The 16,338-nt window shown below is 42.2% G+C and overlaps 5 protein-coding genes across 5 annotated transcripts; 1 reads left to right on the top strand and 4 right to left on the bottom strand.

Annotated features, from left to right (window-relative positions):
- Window positions 1-672: 672 nt before the first annotated feature.
- Window positions 673-2,518, bottom strand: Bfra_005061 (uncharacterized protein; the record flags this gene model as incomplete). The annotated part of the gene is made up of 7 exons (XM_037335448.1): window positions 673-1,197; window positions 1,249-1,850; window positions 1,900-2,081; window positions 2,133-2,194; window positions 2,251-2,322; window positions 2,374-2,440; window positions 2,499-2,518. 7 exons carry the CDS (start codon window positions 2,516-2,518, stop codon window positions 673-675), a joined length of 1,530 nt encoding a protein of 509 aa, XP_037192543.1.
- An 819-nt stretch (window positions 2,519-3,337) lies between these two features.
- Bfra_005062 (putative lmbr1 domain-containing protein) lies at window positions 3,338-5,460 on the bottom strand (the record flags this gene model as incomplete). The annotated part of the gene is made up of 2 exons (XM_037335449.1): window positions 3,338-5,099; window positions 5,150-5,460. 2 exons carry the CDS (start codon window positions 5,458-5,460, stop codon window positions 3,338-3,340), a joined length of 2,073 nt encoding a protein of 690 aa, XP_037192544.1.
- Window positions 5,461-5,980: 520 nt separating this feature from the next.
- Bfra_005063 (uncharacterized protein) lies at window positions 5,981-7,734 on the top strand (the record flags this gene model as incomplete). Its single annotated transcript, XM_037335450.1, has 4 exons — window positions 5,981-6,119; window positions 6,180-6,761; window positions 6,812-7,106; window positions 7,161-7,734. The coding sequence occupies 4 exons, from the start codon at window positions 5,981-5,983 to the stop codon at window positions 7,732-7,734; spliced, it is 1,590 nt and encodes a 529-aa protein (XP_037192545.1).
- A 2,062-nt stretch (window positions 7,735-9,796) lies between these two features.
- Window positions 9,797-13,702, bottom strand: Bfra_005064 (putative ankyrin repeat protein; the record flags this gene model as incomplete). The annotated part of the gene is made up of 4 exons (XM_037335451.1): window positions 9,797-12,459; window positions 12,510-12,909; window positions 12,996-13,503; window positions 13,551-13,702. The coding sequence occupies 4 exons, from the start codon at window positions 13,700-13,702 to the stop codon at window positions 9,797-9,799; spliced, it is 3,723 nt and encodes a 1,240-aa protein (XP_037192546.1).
- Window positions 13,703-15,122: 1,420 nt separating this feature from the next.
- On the bottom strand, window positions 15,123-16,097 carry Bfra_005065 (putative rrna-processing protein efg1 protein; the record flags this gene model as incomplete). The annotated part of the gene is made up of 2 exons (XM_037335452.1): window positions 15,123-15,703; window positions 15,761-16,097. 2 exons carry the CDS (start codon window positions 16,095-16,097, stop codon window positions 15,123-15,125), a joined length of 918 nt encoding a protein of 305 aa, XP_037192547.1.
- Window positions 16,098-16,338: the final 241 nt, after the last annotated feature.

Genomic DNA, 16,338 nt, shown 5'->3' on the forward strand with positions numbered 1-16,338 from the left:
CTCCGCGATCGGAATCGTATGCTTGGAAATTTTGAAGTACGATGCGAAAATCTTTATCGCTTTTCTTCATCTTTCATTGTTCTCCGAGTACTCGGTATAGTGACTCGTGAGTGGATGTACTATATGCACTGGATATACCCCGTAAATGGGCATGGAAGGGAAAAGGGGGAGATCGAAAAACGAGATTTGAACGAGATTTGAACGAGGATGCTCATCTCATCTATTCGGAACTCGATGCCTCACTTGGTACTATAAAGTAGCGAGATATTATGTTTATTCGATTTCAATTCTTGATACCTAGGTATGTGTGTAGTTTGTATATCTAGTATACATTTATCTATGTTCATATATGCATGCATGCATGCATGCATTTCTTCCTTCGTTCGCTCGTTCATCCCGTCATAAATCGTAGCATCGATCTCATCTCATCATCGTGAATTCGTGAAAATTGTAAACCGTGAAATCCACGTGAAAGGCAAAAAAAAAGCAACGTAAAACAAACAGCTAAAGCAAAAACTCCTTTTTCCCTTCCTTCCATGCATGCATGTGTATCCTATTCCATGGTTAGAAGAATGGAGAACTTCATATCCCAAACTCCAAATCCAATATACAATGCATACAAATCCATCGCGCAAACCTCCGCAGACATCCCCTTTCTCGCTCGCTTACTCGCTACTCCATTTTCTTCCCCAATTTCTCTCCAATTCCATGAACCTTCTCACTAATCCCATGCACATGTGCATGTACATGACCATTTCCATTCGCATTCCCCATCGGATTCTGTCTCTCCCATGTACTAGCCTTACTCATCGTTCTCTTTCTCATCGTCGCCATGATCTCCTTCTCCATATCATCGCTGCCCTTCTCCAAATCAATATCCTCTAAACTATATCTCCTCTCCCTCTTCTTCTCCCACACATACCACCATCCCACTATAATCATCGTGCACGGAATCGTCACTGCCCAATATAACCAGAAGCTCTCGCTAACAGCCGGTGTGCCCGGCTCGTTCTGAAAATTGAAAAAGGTCATTGAGAAGACGGAAGCGAGATAGGCGCCGGGGAAGAAGATGGCACTGAGGAGCGAAATGGTTTTCATAGTGCTAGAATCGCGTTTTGCGGCGTGAGCAAGCTGGCGTTGTTCTTTGGCCATTTGGAAATTGAGTTTGGATTCTTTTTGGGCGATGATATTGTAGAGCTAGTTTTCCTTGATTAGTTTTGCAATGACTGAGGGCAGGGGAGTACGAACTGCACTTCGTTGGATATCCAATCTCTGTAGTGTTGTATATGCGTAACTGTCGATACCCTGAAGCTTCACCCGATAGAAATCAAATCTTGCTAACATACTAGCCTGCAAAGCTCTCATAGTTTCATCTTTTCTCCTTTCTGGTAATTTTTCCTCAAACATCTTCATTGCCTTCTCCAGCTGTGCTAAAATCTGCAGATAAGCTTTCGGTCTCTTCCATAGCACTTGAGAATGACATTCAACCAAGTCTCTGTTGATAGCATCGAGATCTATAACGCCTTCTCTCACATATCCCTCCTTCTCTTCGATCTCCGAACGCATCGATACAGCATGCTCGAGTTTTCGCAGCCAGTCACGTGCATCTCGTTGCTTGAGATCGGTTTTGTATGATATGTCGTGGGAAAAGATGATGGCTGGTAACAGCATCGGATGTCCGATCTGGAGGATACAAGCTTTGAGGTGTTTGATGGATTCTACCATGTCGGAACTTTCTGTGCCTTTCGCATATCCAGTTGTTAACCCAGAGTTGATATCATGAGAAAGAGTAAGTTCCCAGCCACGCGTCAACCCCTTTTTCCGGACATCGCTTTTGCGATTCACAATTTCTAATGATATGTCAGTTGATGTGTGGCCTGTAGGAGAATGAGAACTTGCGTAGATGAGGATTCTTTTCATCCTGATCATAAGCAGCCCAGAATATAGGACCGACGGCACTCCCAGATTCGATTGACCTAAAAGGTAAATTCATAGTCTTCACCATGGAAATATATGTAGCGGACGGAAAGCTGAGGACATTGGTAGCGAAAGTATCTGGGTGCTTGGCATTCAACTGAAGGCTGTAAAAATGTCAGCATCTCATCATAGAAGGTTCGTCGATGAATGCTCACATCAACCGAACACATGCTATCTGCACCACTCCCTCTGGTAATTCTGGAGGAGCAAAAGCACCCTATAGAAAAATGGGCGTCAGTAAAATCTCATGATATTAAGGACAATGCATCTCACCCTCCGATTAAGAAAATTCTCGAATTCATCAGGTGTTAAAGGGTGTTCTTCTATCGTATTCAAAGTAGGATCCTGGAACAAAGTTAGCAATGATCTTCTCATAATCGCTGAAGCATCTCTTACCGAATAAGATACCATCTCCAAATAAGTAGTATGCTCGATAACATTTCTGCACCGAGCGACATTTGACCTACCAGATATCAAATCAGCAAACTTCCCCAAAGCAAATTCAAACTCATAATACTAACGTAAACATGTAATCATCCATCTTTGCAAATATTCATGTATTAATTAGGATTATGAAATTCCTTCTATCAACCTTATATTTTGAGACGCTTATTCAAAATAATTCACTATATCAAAATTGTCTTTCCCAGTCCAAGAATCGGTGGTCAGCCGGGCCTTCAAATCCAAAGTCACTCTTCAATAATCAATTGGAATCAAAAACTCGCGCAACGAATCGTAAAGCAAGCTGAAAGAAGGCAGAAAAACAGAGAGAGAAGAAAAAGACTCAATTCATATTCCAGAACAAAAATATCGTCCGGTACATGAAGCGGCTCTGGCGTTAAACCCCGCTACAAACCCGTGTCAACGGGCAAATCTGGGTCTGACAGATAGATAATCGGAGTGGATACTGCTGTGCTTGTGGAGATTTAGATGCCAAGTCCGTATTGACAGGGTTTTATTTCTTGCGGTGAGAACTGCAGGTCTAGGCTTAGTGAGGCTTTGATGAGTGATGATTTTTTAAAAAGAGGCTGGAGAATGGATTACAGAGTTTTGAGGATGAGGATTGATTGGTGTGTTGTACGATCTGGGTTTCACCGAGTAGAACGGACTAGAATCTTTGAATGAGAGACTCAAAGATGAGTTTTGATCGTTTCATATAAATCTTTAGGGGTTCAATTATTAATCTCGTTAAAAGACTCCTGTGCTAATCAAAGACAACCCTTGAGGGATATACTATATCTTATCATTGATTATTCTATGAATTCAAAAGTGTCTAGGTATTAAGGTACACGGCCTTTCCAACTCTTATACAAACTCCGCCCGCTATGCACATGATAAAGTACAAATTGTATAATATTTCTTACAATCTTACTCTTCCTTCTTGATTATCACCTCCAAACCAGCGAGTGAAATCGTTCCCACTCCTGCTTGATTGTCCGTCATTGTCATCATCCCCTCCCATCCACTTCGGTTTCTTGATTCCCTCGAGGAATCGTGGTGGTTCAAAAGTGTCGATGGTGTTCTTCATTCGATGTCCCAATGCCTCGAAAAAGTTCTCATCTTCGGGTTCGACGCGGCGTTGTTGGGGCTCAACACTTGGTCTCGAGGTAGACGCTGTGCCAAGGGCTCGTTGCCTCTCGGCTCGCGGTACAGTCAATACAGGAGCGGCCCGGTTGTTAGGATTGTTCGGAACCGAACGCCGATCTACAGAAACTTCCCCAAGCCCACCGAGTGATGAATGGCCACCATTCAGCTCGCGCTCAATCAGATCACGACCTTCTCGCCAAGATCCTGTACCATAGCCACTTTCATTTTCTTCATCCTCATCTTCAATAACTCCTCCATATCCCACACAATCTTTGACTTTTCCATATAAATTGAAAAGGGTTGCGCATACAGGAACTAATATAAATATTGGGAAAAACCAATCAAACCAGTCCCCCAAAGGTGTGAACACAATTAGCTTTCCAAGAAACTTGTAAAACATCGTCTTCTTGTAAACATCTGGCGGAAGGAAGGTAATAAAGTTGAAGGAAAGTGGCACGGAAAGCTTGGCTACTTGCATTGCAAACCACATAGCAGCCTCTCCATGTGTGTTTCTCCTGACAAGTGCGCGTCCCCGCCAAACCTTGACTTCAGACAAAGAGCTCAAAGCTGCTGCACACATGTATAAAATCCAGAACGATGCAATCACTTGGCCTGCAAATCCAATTTCCCCTTTCTCACTATCCCGATGATGAACAACAGTGACGGCAATTATAGAGAAAATGGGGTTGATGGACTTAATGAATTCAGACCAAATGATACATATCGACGCGAGAGTTAAAACAACGCCCAACGCAGTTTTGGAGTATGGTAGGAAGAAGTACTCGTAAAGATACCGAGTATGAGGTGTCAAAATAGTGATTCGATTGAATGCAGAAGAATGAGGGGAGGTTTGGCCGATTTCAATCTTCTTTGATGCCGCTGAATCCAAGACGGTCTGTGTATGGACTGCATCTTTGAGAAGTCGATCCCATTCATCGAGATATCGTGCACGACTGTGTCTAGCTCTTGTCAGCTGGCGACTGAGATCTGCCAAATATCGTTCCGTAATGACATTTGGAATAGTTGCATTTGGTTCAGACATCCGCCGTGACAAAGTTCGTGGTCGAGATTCGGGTAAATGTGTTTCATCCGCAAGTTCCTCGATCCAGTCCTTAAAGTCCCTCGCAGTACCCGTTTTTCGTTGAGCCAACTGGGCAACCTGTGCCTCCAAATCCTCCAATTTCTGAATCGCCTCCTCCATATTTTCATGAACCTTGGGTGCCCGAGTTTGAATCCTCCTCAATTTCCCACTTATGCTTGCATTTCTGAAAAGGTTTCGAGGTATTGCGACAAGCCCATGACCCATGAGATAAATGGCCAAAACCAAACCCCAACAATATGCAAGAGCCATAACCACACTCTTTAATGACTCGGGAGACACTCCTTCTTTGATAAAAATGTATAGCATCGTAGCCAGGCCGGCCCCAAGAATAAGGGCTTGATACTGGGCATTTGCGCGCAAAGAAAATAGTAGACGACCTTTTGGATCTCGATAACCGGCATCAGCATATTCAGCAAGTATGGGTAAAATGAACCTAGTGAAATATCAGTATGGTTCCAAGTGGAGGCATGGAGTGTCTCGAACCAAGTCAAGGCAAATGTGAGCCAGTATGTGATGCGCCAGGCGACCAGCAGCACTCGGTCGTAAAGCCATATTCCTCGACTTCCCGCATCTTCAGTCCTTGCACTTGAAGCAAGATCAATAGGAACGAGCAATACGATACTTGCCGGTAGCCAAAGCGCGAAAAAGATAGGAACGAGAAGGTATGCGGGAGTCGTACGGATAGGCAGATAATGTCGGAGTATAAGTAGTACAACTAGACTGATAACCAACAGGGCAATCAGAGCAAATATCTCTGAGCCTATAGGCGATGAAGTTGCAAGCGTTTCTATCATGGCTATTAGATCAGAACAATAATAGAAAGTGTTTCCATTGGGAGGAGTGTGAAAAGGTATCAAGAATCAATGGAATGACTATTTATTTGTTGTTCTATCAGTTCTGGTATTTGAATGAATGATATTAAATGGGCTCTAGTTAGTTATTTAGTGTGTATACCGACTTGTATGATGAATTCGTACAATGAAGCATTTACTAGTATGGCCCACTAAAGGACTTCCAAGGTTGCTTTAGTTCTGCCTCGTCCGCTTTTGTTGGTAAATTCCATCCACCGGCTAGCATGGACACGGACGATGACTAATCCATTCTCCGATCCGTGAAGATTCATCTAGTAATAACCTTGCAAAAAACTTTTTTAACTCCGATTTCCCGATTATCACATGAAATCTAATTACCATTTCAATCAACCCACCAAGCCACCAAGCCAAAGTCGCAAAAAGAAAATCGCATTTTGAGTAAAGAGCAAACAGGACAAAACGGTGTACCCACAAGTCATCACCATCAATCGCCGAATCCATCATGGCTAATGAAACTCAATTCCATGCACCTTCAACAATTCAAAATGAAGCACATTCAGTGAGGACCCTAGGAACATATGGGAATGAACATGGAAATAGTACTGGTAATAGATATGCAGATTTACCAAATTATCCATCAAGTAAGTATCGAGCTCCAATGTCACATTTCTCTAATATCACGCTGCTGACTCGATAAATAGACAGGCGTGAATTGACCGTCAACGATATTGCAGATATAGATGATCCAATAGAATTGTTGGAAAAGCTCACAAATACAAAATGGGACTCATCTCGTAATCATGAGATTCCCAAAGCTACCAGCACAAATGCTCAATTCGCAACCCTTTTGAAAGCTGCCGATACGGCTGAAGGGGTAACTGGCACGCGGTCAGGCACACCATCAAGTAATAATGGTAACGGACAAAGTACTCGAGGTTCACCAAGCAATGCATCCTCAAAGCGTCGCAGAGATGAATCGGAAGATGCAGCAGAGGAAGTGGGGGAAATGTTTGGTTTTATAAATGCTAAATCTAGACCAAGAAAAGTGCGAAAACTTACAGAGGAAGAGGAAGAGGAAGCTGCGAGAGAACGAGAAATATGGGGATCGGAACCTTCTGATATCGAGGAAGACGATGAAGAGGTCGAGGGTGAAGGTGAGGGTGATGATAACGATGCTCGAGCTAAATCGTCGACAATTCCCGATCTCAACCCAAGAGCGCATGGTGTTTATTCAGCTGCAGCACTTTTCCGAAAATCAACAGCAACTAATAGAAAGTATACCAGTATGTCTCCCCATTATCATCATATAAGAATGTGGCTAACCACATTGTAGGACCAGCAATGTCGAAGCTTTTCGCAAAGTTGGAGTTAGCACCTGAAGACTTCATCACGCTACAAGCTGCAGCCAAGGACTACATGTTAGATCCGAGTCACCCAGATCGAAGCGCATGTGTCGGTACTAAAGAAAAAAGAGATAATGATATGACGAAGCTCAAGCTCTATGCATGTGTCAGGAATTTCTTGGCCGACGAGGCAGAAGGAGGAGAGGGATGGGGCCAAAAACTTTTTAGTAAAGATTCTCCAAGTGGTGCTACAAGGAAGTGCATGTGGCCTCAAATGCCGAATAGGTGAGTTTTGTAACTATCGATCCACGTGTTGCTTTTTTTAACAGTCATCTCTAGGATAATCTCTAGAATTACTCCTTTATTGCGTCGCATGGTCACCAATGAGAGACAGCGACTATATGCCCTTAACTTGAGAATCCAGAAAAAGAAAGAGGAAGAGCTTTCCCAGCTACACGCCGCGGCGTTTTCTCACGGCACTCAGGCATCCAGCTCCTCAACAATTGATCCCAAACTAAGTTTGCCTAATCAAATTGCATCCAGTCAAGCCGTAGCAGTCAATGCAACTGCTAATGGAGTAACTGAGCCACAAATAGCTAAATGCCCAAATACTAGTGCCAAGCAGCCAGCACCACTTGAGTATCATATCAATATTGTTCATAATGGCAAACGTATCAGAGATATGTTTACCTTAAATCCCACAAACTGTGTAGGTTTTGTCAGCTTTACTGCACATGTTGACGCGGCAGTAAAAGCACCTTATAAGAAGACAGTTATGAAGGTTTTAGGTCCCAATGGCTTGGTCGAGGTCAAATCGGAAGCAACGTATGCCATGGCTCTATTATCAGTCAGAAAGACAGAGTGGATGGATGGAGATGTCAAAATAGTCGTTGAGACGGAAAAGATTCAATGATTTGGGCACAATTCGAGGCGATAGGCGCGAGACAGAGGCGACGTTTTGGATGAAAGGGAATGCCCGTATTGGTGTTTTACTTTATTCTCACCGGTCTATTCTATGCTTATTATTTTTCCAAAGGAGGGAAGGACATTCTCTGCGGTCTTTTGATGGTCTGCCATTAATTGGGGTGAGCCTCTCTAAACTATGATTATAGCTGTCTACAGATGCCTCGTTCTAGCTTTTGAGCAATTTGTTTGAAAGGTATTACAATAAACACCACTATCCTCGCTGCTGGAGTTTGAAAGAGATGGCATGAAGAGATGATAAATCTGTCCATCGAAAAAAACTTGTTGTACACGATTCATTTACATAACGGCAAGTACCAGCCATCGCTTTCTGGCGATTGCATCTCGATCCTCTCCTCCTCTATCTGCAACCCACACTCTCTCGACACCATTAGCATCTCTCTCATATATTGTTTCTATCTCCAAGCCAGCTACTGTCAGCTTTTCCTCTTCAAAGAACCCACGCATTAGTTCCCGGCTTGGATGGTAGGGATGTGTTTTTTTTGGCTTGAGGCTTGCTTGGGAAGGTGGGGTGGATTAGGTGCTGTGGAGCCGCATTAGCGTTACGGAACGACCCCTCACACGTGATGACCAGCTTGTAACCAGGAGATGGATCATCGATGTCTTTGAATGCTTGACGGGGAACGATTGGTGGATATTGTGTCTAGGAACTGCTTGATAGTTATGTAGCCAAGGGCTGCAATAGCTCAGCGGAGTGAATGGCTTTTTGACTTGGAACAATTCTCAAGTAAACCTTTACAGCAATATGGAAGTGCCTTATCGGCAGGCGATTTAAGGATGAGATCAGGGCCCTGTATACTGTAGACGTCAAGAAACCGTGAGACAGTGTCTAGCTACTCAAGACTGATACTGTAATACTTCTTACTGGGCTCTGATGCAGGGTACACAAAAGCCTTTGGAGCTTTACAATTTCAGCAAGAATATCTCTTAGTCAAGACCAATTTTGAGGATATACTGATAGGATTTCATATTTAATGGTAGCCACTCTATCCCTTAGATATGAAGTACATTTCTATCATGTTTGCTTCTACGAGTTCATAAGCTATTACGAAGTAAATTCCTTATACAAAAAAATGTTACCTTCTCATTCAATCTAGAGCAATCTACTCAATTAGAACTATAGACCGAGAGAGTATCAAAAAACATCTCATATTAATTAGGAATTTTATTTTCCTTCTATTGTAGCTTTCTCCCACCTCTGTTGTACGTCGATGTTCCTGCTTTAATCCCAGTAATAGAAAATATCAATTTACATTGGGGTTTAAGAATGAATATCGAGATAGAGTTTTGAGGTTTATAGAAGATACTAAGTTTATTTTTGAATACTTACTCTCATTGATTTTCATTTATGTATATAATCTTGTATAAATCTTTTATAGAGGGAGTTAAATATAAAACTAATACTCTCCCATTTTTGATCATTCTTTTATTTTGAGTTCCGTTTAAATTGAAAATCTATATACTCAAGCAAAGATGAAGCTGGAATGATTTGATAAGGGGTATCGAACTAGACCATATACTTTGTAATGGCCCAGTAATTTTGGAAAAGAATAGGCCGATCCCCATTTATTATCTCGAATCATTTCATTCACCTGTAAAAACTTACACTACAGTGATCTTACAGTTTACCATTCTTATGAAACGTCTGCGCTGCTATCTGCTGTTATGGCCATGGGATGGCCACCATGCATTGAAGGCCATTCTGTATGACTACGTATGATTCTTGAATTGATGATAATCTAGATATGCTTGTTGCTACGGGTTGAGCTCTATATAAAGGACTAGTGCATATACATTGGGTCCGTGTCTATATACTACTCAGTAAGAAACCTTATTGTTTCAGCCGAGAACATCAGTGAGGGTTAGAAGTCGATGAGTAAGAAGTTAGGAATGGCTGAAAATTTGCAGTAGTAAGAGCCATGGTTTCGTCACGCTGAACTAGCTAAATCAATATATTGAATAAATATCCCGAACGATGATAATCATTTAGCCTATGTCAACCCTTCGTCACTATGCGCGCATAGTAGTTTTAGCATTGTTGATATGCCTTGTTCATTCTCAGAAGTCTTATCTTTCAATATCATTTGATCATCGTCATCGTGTATCGCCGTTAGAAGAGGATTCATTTTACCTACTCGAATCAAGGTGTGACACATATCTATATCGCCAAGTCGTATCGCTTCCCTTAGATATTCTTGCTGCCCATCCCGAAAAGTGCCTCTCTCATAGGCTCCACTTTCTGATAGCAGTATTCGTGCTGACTCGCTTCGGTTCTGTGCAGTTGAGGGGCTCATAATGATTCGCATTAAGACTGTATTGTTCTGATCGTCCGTCTGGCACACAATGTCCTTGCAACGAGGTACTAAACTTCGAAATATCGCGGGATTACAGAAACGAGATGCTAGATGCAACACATTCTCACCATGTGAGTTCTGGTAATGAAGGTGTGCCTCGATATCGTGTTGCGTTAATAAGTATTCCAAAACATCCACGTGATTCCCTACAACGGCTTCTGCAATCAATTGATGTTGGGTTTCGCGCCTATTAAACAATTTGGATCTCAGCTCTACCGTTCGATAAGCTCTATCTAGTAACCTCTGGATCATAGGCATACAGCCGATACTGACAGCCATACGGAAGAGTTCATCGCCCCATCGTTCCTCGACCATTATATCCGAAACATCGTCAATAAGATCAAATACTACGTCCCAGCCTTTGCGAGATTTATTATGCGCCATTCTACTAGACCACTGTTTCATGACAAGCAGAAAAAAGTCAAGGTTCCGAAGCTGATATCCAATCTTACTTCTCATTAATAGCCTGAGTCTGGACAAATCACCCCATTGAAGAATTTGCTCCGCAGCACCTATAGCTGGATTGGGGAGGAATTTGATTTTTTGGAAGTCTGAGCTCTCAAGCATAATCCGAAGCATGTCTTCTGAGCCGTAGAGCGAAGTGATACTGAGGGGATCATAAAGACTACTGTCGAATACGAACCTAGGCTTGATTGTACATTTCGGACGACAGTTTTGTGTGATCCAATTATGTAGACGGGTTGAACCAGCTTGACATAGATTTTCTATACTTTCGAGACTCGGTAATAGAGATTCAGTTGAAACAGCGCTGAAATGCTCAATCCAATGACAAGAAGCGTAGACAAATAGCTCACCAAAGCCACGTTCAGTCGGAAGGTAATGTATCATGTTTTCCTCCCAGGTTTCCCATGTACAATAAGGATCGTAGTCTTTCGACTCATCATTATCGTCGAGTAGTAGATTGAAATCTTGAGGCAGCTCTTCGATTGCCACTTGCTCTTCAGAGAATAGATCAGCATTTCCAACATGTTCCAGGAGAAGATACTTGATGCACATATTCATGATGCCTGCCTCTAGGCTCTCAGTGCGTTGCTGGATAAACACTTGGTCTATTTCTCCTTGAGTAGAGATAGCCAAATTCCCTGGACCAGGCGAATCTGGGGCCAATTCCTTGAAAATGAACTCTTTTACCGACTGGTGTACAAGTCTAACTTGATGCTTTCTGACATCGCTGAAATCAATTTGAGCAATGAATGGCTGAATTAGGCCGATGACTCTCTGATGATCTACGAGTTCGGAAAGAACATCCATACTAATATCTTTCTCCTCATACGTATCCACGAGGACGGCCCAAGCGAGTTCTAGTATACTCAAAGGTCTTCGGGTGATGGCAAGGATTTCTAACGCTACAATAGCAAGCTTTTGATTCTCCGGATCTTTGAAAGTGTATCGTGAAAGCAGATTAGCGTAAAGCTTCGAAAGCTGTTTAGGTTGTGGTGTTTCTTCCAAGAAAGCTCGCATTGGACCAAGCGCCCGGATTCCGCGGATTTCTATGAGCTCAATTGTCATCTTTGTCCAAATAGCACTTCCTTGCGCCAAACGAGATAGTGACTGCGATATGAATACTTTAACGGGCTTCGATAAGTAAGACAACTGCCTCTCAACTGTCTTTTCAACAATAATTCTATCTCGCTCAGTATCAGAATTCAAATTGATCTTGGCCATACCACTTAATAGCTGCAAGATCTCCTCCTCGGGTCGTGAAGAGAGTAGAACTTTTAGTCTCGGAGTTTTTTGGGACAGATCTCTCAACGACTTGAGAAGAATTCTCCGGGAAGCTCGATCGCACTCATCTAGACCATCAATCACAAGGAAGAGTGGGCGATCGAGTGTTTCTAAGGCTTTTAGTAACCATTCAATTAGTTGTTTGGAATTTGTTGCAAGCTCGATTCCGGAAGCCGCGCCCTGCTTATACCATTCGAAAAATGTTCTCTTCAAGCCAGATAATTGCCCAAGAAGGGATAAAATCAAAACTGAGAAGATACAAATAGCTTGACCAGTCTCATCATCTCGACAATAATGGTAGCATATCTTAGGCTGAGGCAATTGGTGCTCATTTTGTCGGCGTAGCTCATCTATAAGATATGCCATGGCAACAGATTTTCCGCAGCCCATGTCGCCAAGGATTACTAGTTGTTGGGAATCGGTGGCATGGTGCCAGTCAATAAATTTTGTATCTTCCAGCAAGAATTCACAAGCCTCATCAACTCGAATCTCCTGCAAAGAGACATGGTATTGGTTTTGTCTACTCATCTTCTCACTACCTAACCACCTTGCAACTAGAGACCAATCAGGCTGTGTCAACATATCTTAATAGGGGATAACATACTTTCATAATCATAGAGCATAATTTTGATATCCTCAACAATCTCCCATGTGGCTTTTTGCACAAGCTTTCGGAGGTTGTCAGCATGGTCCAAAAAATCTTTGACAATATCTGGCAGATGGCTGTCCTTTAGAATTAGTCTCATAACCAACTTTGCTCCCTTCCTAGTTAATATCTCGAATGCGGTAATGTAGAACTCTAGAAGCTTCTGATATACCAATACGAGTGCCTGTAAACTGTTAAATAGGCTTTCAAAGGGCATGCAGCAGACTACCTTATGTATATCTATCTTTTTTGTTTTCTGACCAAGCGTGTCGCAATCATCAATATAAGAGAGCTGTTCTAGCATTTGTCCGATTTGTTTCGCGAAATTGAGATCAGCGTTTGAAATACTAATAGCAATCTATATAGTAGGTGTAAGTTAATGCTTTCTGTGTAATATTTCTGGGAGAAATTGCAAAGTGAGAGATTATGGTAAAATAGTCTTACAGCTGTCACGCCTTTGATAATACCAAAGACCATCGAGGTAGTGGGTTCAATACTCGTCAACGGGCTGGCCAGGTCTAATGCCAGCTTGAAACTGTCTAGTGGTACCTGAAGAGAATGCAGATACTTTACTCCTCTCAAGAAAAGAGACTCTTGAGTCACCTCTTTATCAATAGTCTCAAGTTGTTTAAATAGCTCCGCAAGATTCTCACCCTTAAGAATAGCAAGATTTATGTCTTTTCCAAGACTGTTTACTGCTTCACGGTATGCGGCGCTCCAAACGTCTAAAGAAACAACGGCCAAGTCAATTTCAACGCTAGGCGTCAAGTGATTAGAAGAGGAGTCATCTTCGATACCGCTTAGATGAATTCTCGGAAGGGCAGTGCTCTGATCAATTTGGGTTTGAACTGTATTGTCTCTGGTAGTAGGTAGTTCCTTTGAGAGATCATGTGCTTGGCTTAGGGAATTGGAACTGGCTTGCGACGTTAGGCGTTCCAAGCTTGAATATGTACTGCTTGATTGATTAGCGTAGTCTGGTTTTCAAAAGATAATACTCACTTGGTCGCAAGTGTGTTCGAATTTATCGGGATTCTCGGCGTTGAATTGATATTGGCATCCTTCGAAGAGTCTCTGGACTTACGCCGCAATCGATTTAGTCCCTTACGAAATCTGTGTTTGAAACTTTCATTAAATGCTGGTGAAGATGACATGGTGCTGTTGAGCTCGCAACTTTCAACACTCAGTCTTGTTGAAATTTAGTATTGTTGTAGCAGGAAATGATTGTTTCAAATGTTTGCCAATTCAACCATTGTGGTTTCCTGCATTGGAATGAGTATCTGTGCTGGCACTTACCCCGCAGTGAGTCTACAAAACACAATCTACCCTGTGGTACCGAAAATCCTTGTGCGCAGTATGACAAGGTCTCTTATGATTTTGTAGAGGTTTGTGATCTTATCGGCTTTCTCATTAATCTGCTAAGACGGTATAAACTAAAACGCTTTTGAAAAGTATTATCATAGTAGATTGATTTGAAGAGGACAGATGATATTTATAATATCTTCTAATACGGTACAAGCACAGTATTCATCACACTCGTCCTGTATACCCACCCGCGCGGTATTATTATTAGTCTTTTGAGACCTGAATTTGAGTAATTCTCTTACCGCCAGTAATACTATGGCTCTGTCGTAATAGCCCATCAAGTATGAAGCGAAGAAAAACAGAATGCCGAATGCCCTTCCACAAAATAATTATACATGTAATTGAGCGGGCTCACAAACCAAACTTGGTACCATAGATTACATATCGCTTTGTATATATTCACTTTTTCATAAGTTAGGAATATACATTCAAACAACAATGCTACCTTCAGAAACAAACAGAGATGGGTGGTACCACGGTCACGCTTCTGCGTGCCCCAATTCCGAAAAGACCTCAGCCATCGTTGCTGACGTTCCCGGAGTGAGTTTCGACATACTCAACATATCTCTTTTGCTCTTTGGAATTCATTTTTTGGGTGGCGAAGTACCTAGGTAGGTCATTGATGATAGAATACTTTATGGGTGTCCAGGTAGATGATGGGATTGGAGTGAGTGGGGGGGCTGGTGAATTTTTGAGATGCTTTGCTGCGAACAATTGCATTCATGTCGATGTTTTGGCCGGATAAAATGCTTGAAAATGTCAAAATACCCCATGCTGGGTCGAAAGTAGTCGTCATCATCTACGTTGCAAATAAATGAGAATAAATCTTGGTCTTGACATGGGGATCATCATAGATGAGATGCGCCCAATACAACATTATGTTTAACGCCGTTTCGCATATGAACGCAAAGGGTCAGAAACAAAAGAACAGATTCATTATACTACAAAGTGCCATCTACTGCTACCTGGCCAGTCTCTATTCACAGAGCGTTCACAGTCAACACAGTATAAACTTTATTGTCTGAATCAGCTTCTAGTGCTTCCCAATTGCAGACTGCTGCTTGAATGGTGAAGCATAGCATAACGTCTCAAGAAAGCAAGCATAATTTATTAAAAGTTAAAACAGTATAACATTGATAGTCATGGTTTTCACTTAAACATGTTTGATAAACGGGTATCGTAATACAGTCCAACTCCATAAAATTACCCTTACTCCTCGAAGAAACCCCCATCACTAACATTACCATCTTGAGCCTCATCCGCTCTTGCTCCTTCCACCGCTCCAAAAGCTTGGTTCTTGGAAAATCCAGTAGATTTGTTCTTTGCGATCTTTGTAGCCCTGGTGTCTTTCACCCCGCGCTGAGCTCTTCTCTGGCGTCGATTCATCCCTGTAGTGTCGATAGCTGGGGCTTGCACAACAGGCTTTGGTTGTGGTATTGACTTGGGTTTTACAAGCTTTCTCTCTGGAAGTCTGACAGGCTTTGTAGTCGAAACGGTGACATCTGGTTTTCTATTCCGTAATCGATCAAGAGTTCCTTCTTCCATGCACTTTTCGACCTCCTTCCACATTGGAGGTTTTTCCTTAGTCGCTTTATCTTCTGTGTCCTCTCCAGAGCCCTTTGGTGGATAAAGACTGATGTATGTTTCACTTAGAGGGTGGTATTGAGTGTAATTGAGATCTACCTCGAGAATGTGCATTTCATCCTTCAATTGTTCAACTTCCTCAGTAGATTCAGATTCCAGTAGACGTTTTCGAAGTTTTTTTAATTGCCTGGTAGCCTTTTGACGCTCTATAATTCCCAATTAGTCTGTTGGAAAACAAATCCTGTGCCGAGGGAGTAACATACCAAAGAACCTGACCATATGGTATTTTTTGATCATTTTTTGCCTAATCTTCTCAGCTTCTGCAGAAGCCAATTCCTGTTGATATGCAGCAAGAGCTCGCTCATCCTCCACGCGCACATCTGCAGGAAGATCCTGCGCCCTTTCAAGCTTCCTTGTGATGTCTCTTATCTTCTTCTTTATGGTGTTAACACTGGAAGCATGAGCTTGTTTTTTGTTAAATGCAGGTTCTGACTTTCGTTTTTTTGCAGGTTTTGGTTCATCGCCGTAGACTTGAACTTGTCTAGATGGATGCACCACCTCTGCGGCATCAGACTCCGAAAGTTTACGCTTTGGTGCCATGTTGTTGTTGAATTGATAAAAAATCGATTCAAAGCTGAATTTGTTGTAGTTGCTCAGCCTTGTCAAATTTGTTAAACTTACAAAATATTATTTCCTCCACACCCAAATCCACTTCGAAACAACATGGAACAATATTAATCCGACGGAGCACGAGCCATCAAAGAATGCAATAGCAGACAGCTTGTAAGTAGTTTGGTTTACTTTTGATAATTATTACTTCTTCTTTACTTTTCTCACGTGT

This window comes from Botrytis fragariae (assembly GCF_013461495.1).
Source record: "Botrytis fragariae strain BVB16 chromosome Unknown tig00000054, whole genome shotgun sequence".
NCBI classification, from domain to species: Eukaryota; Fungi; Ascomycota; class Leotiomycetes; order Helotiales; family Sclerotiniaceae; genus Botrytis; species Botrytis fragariae.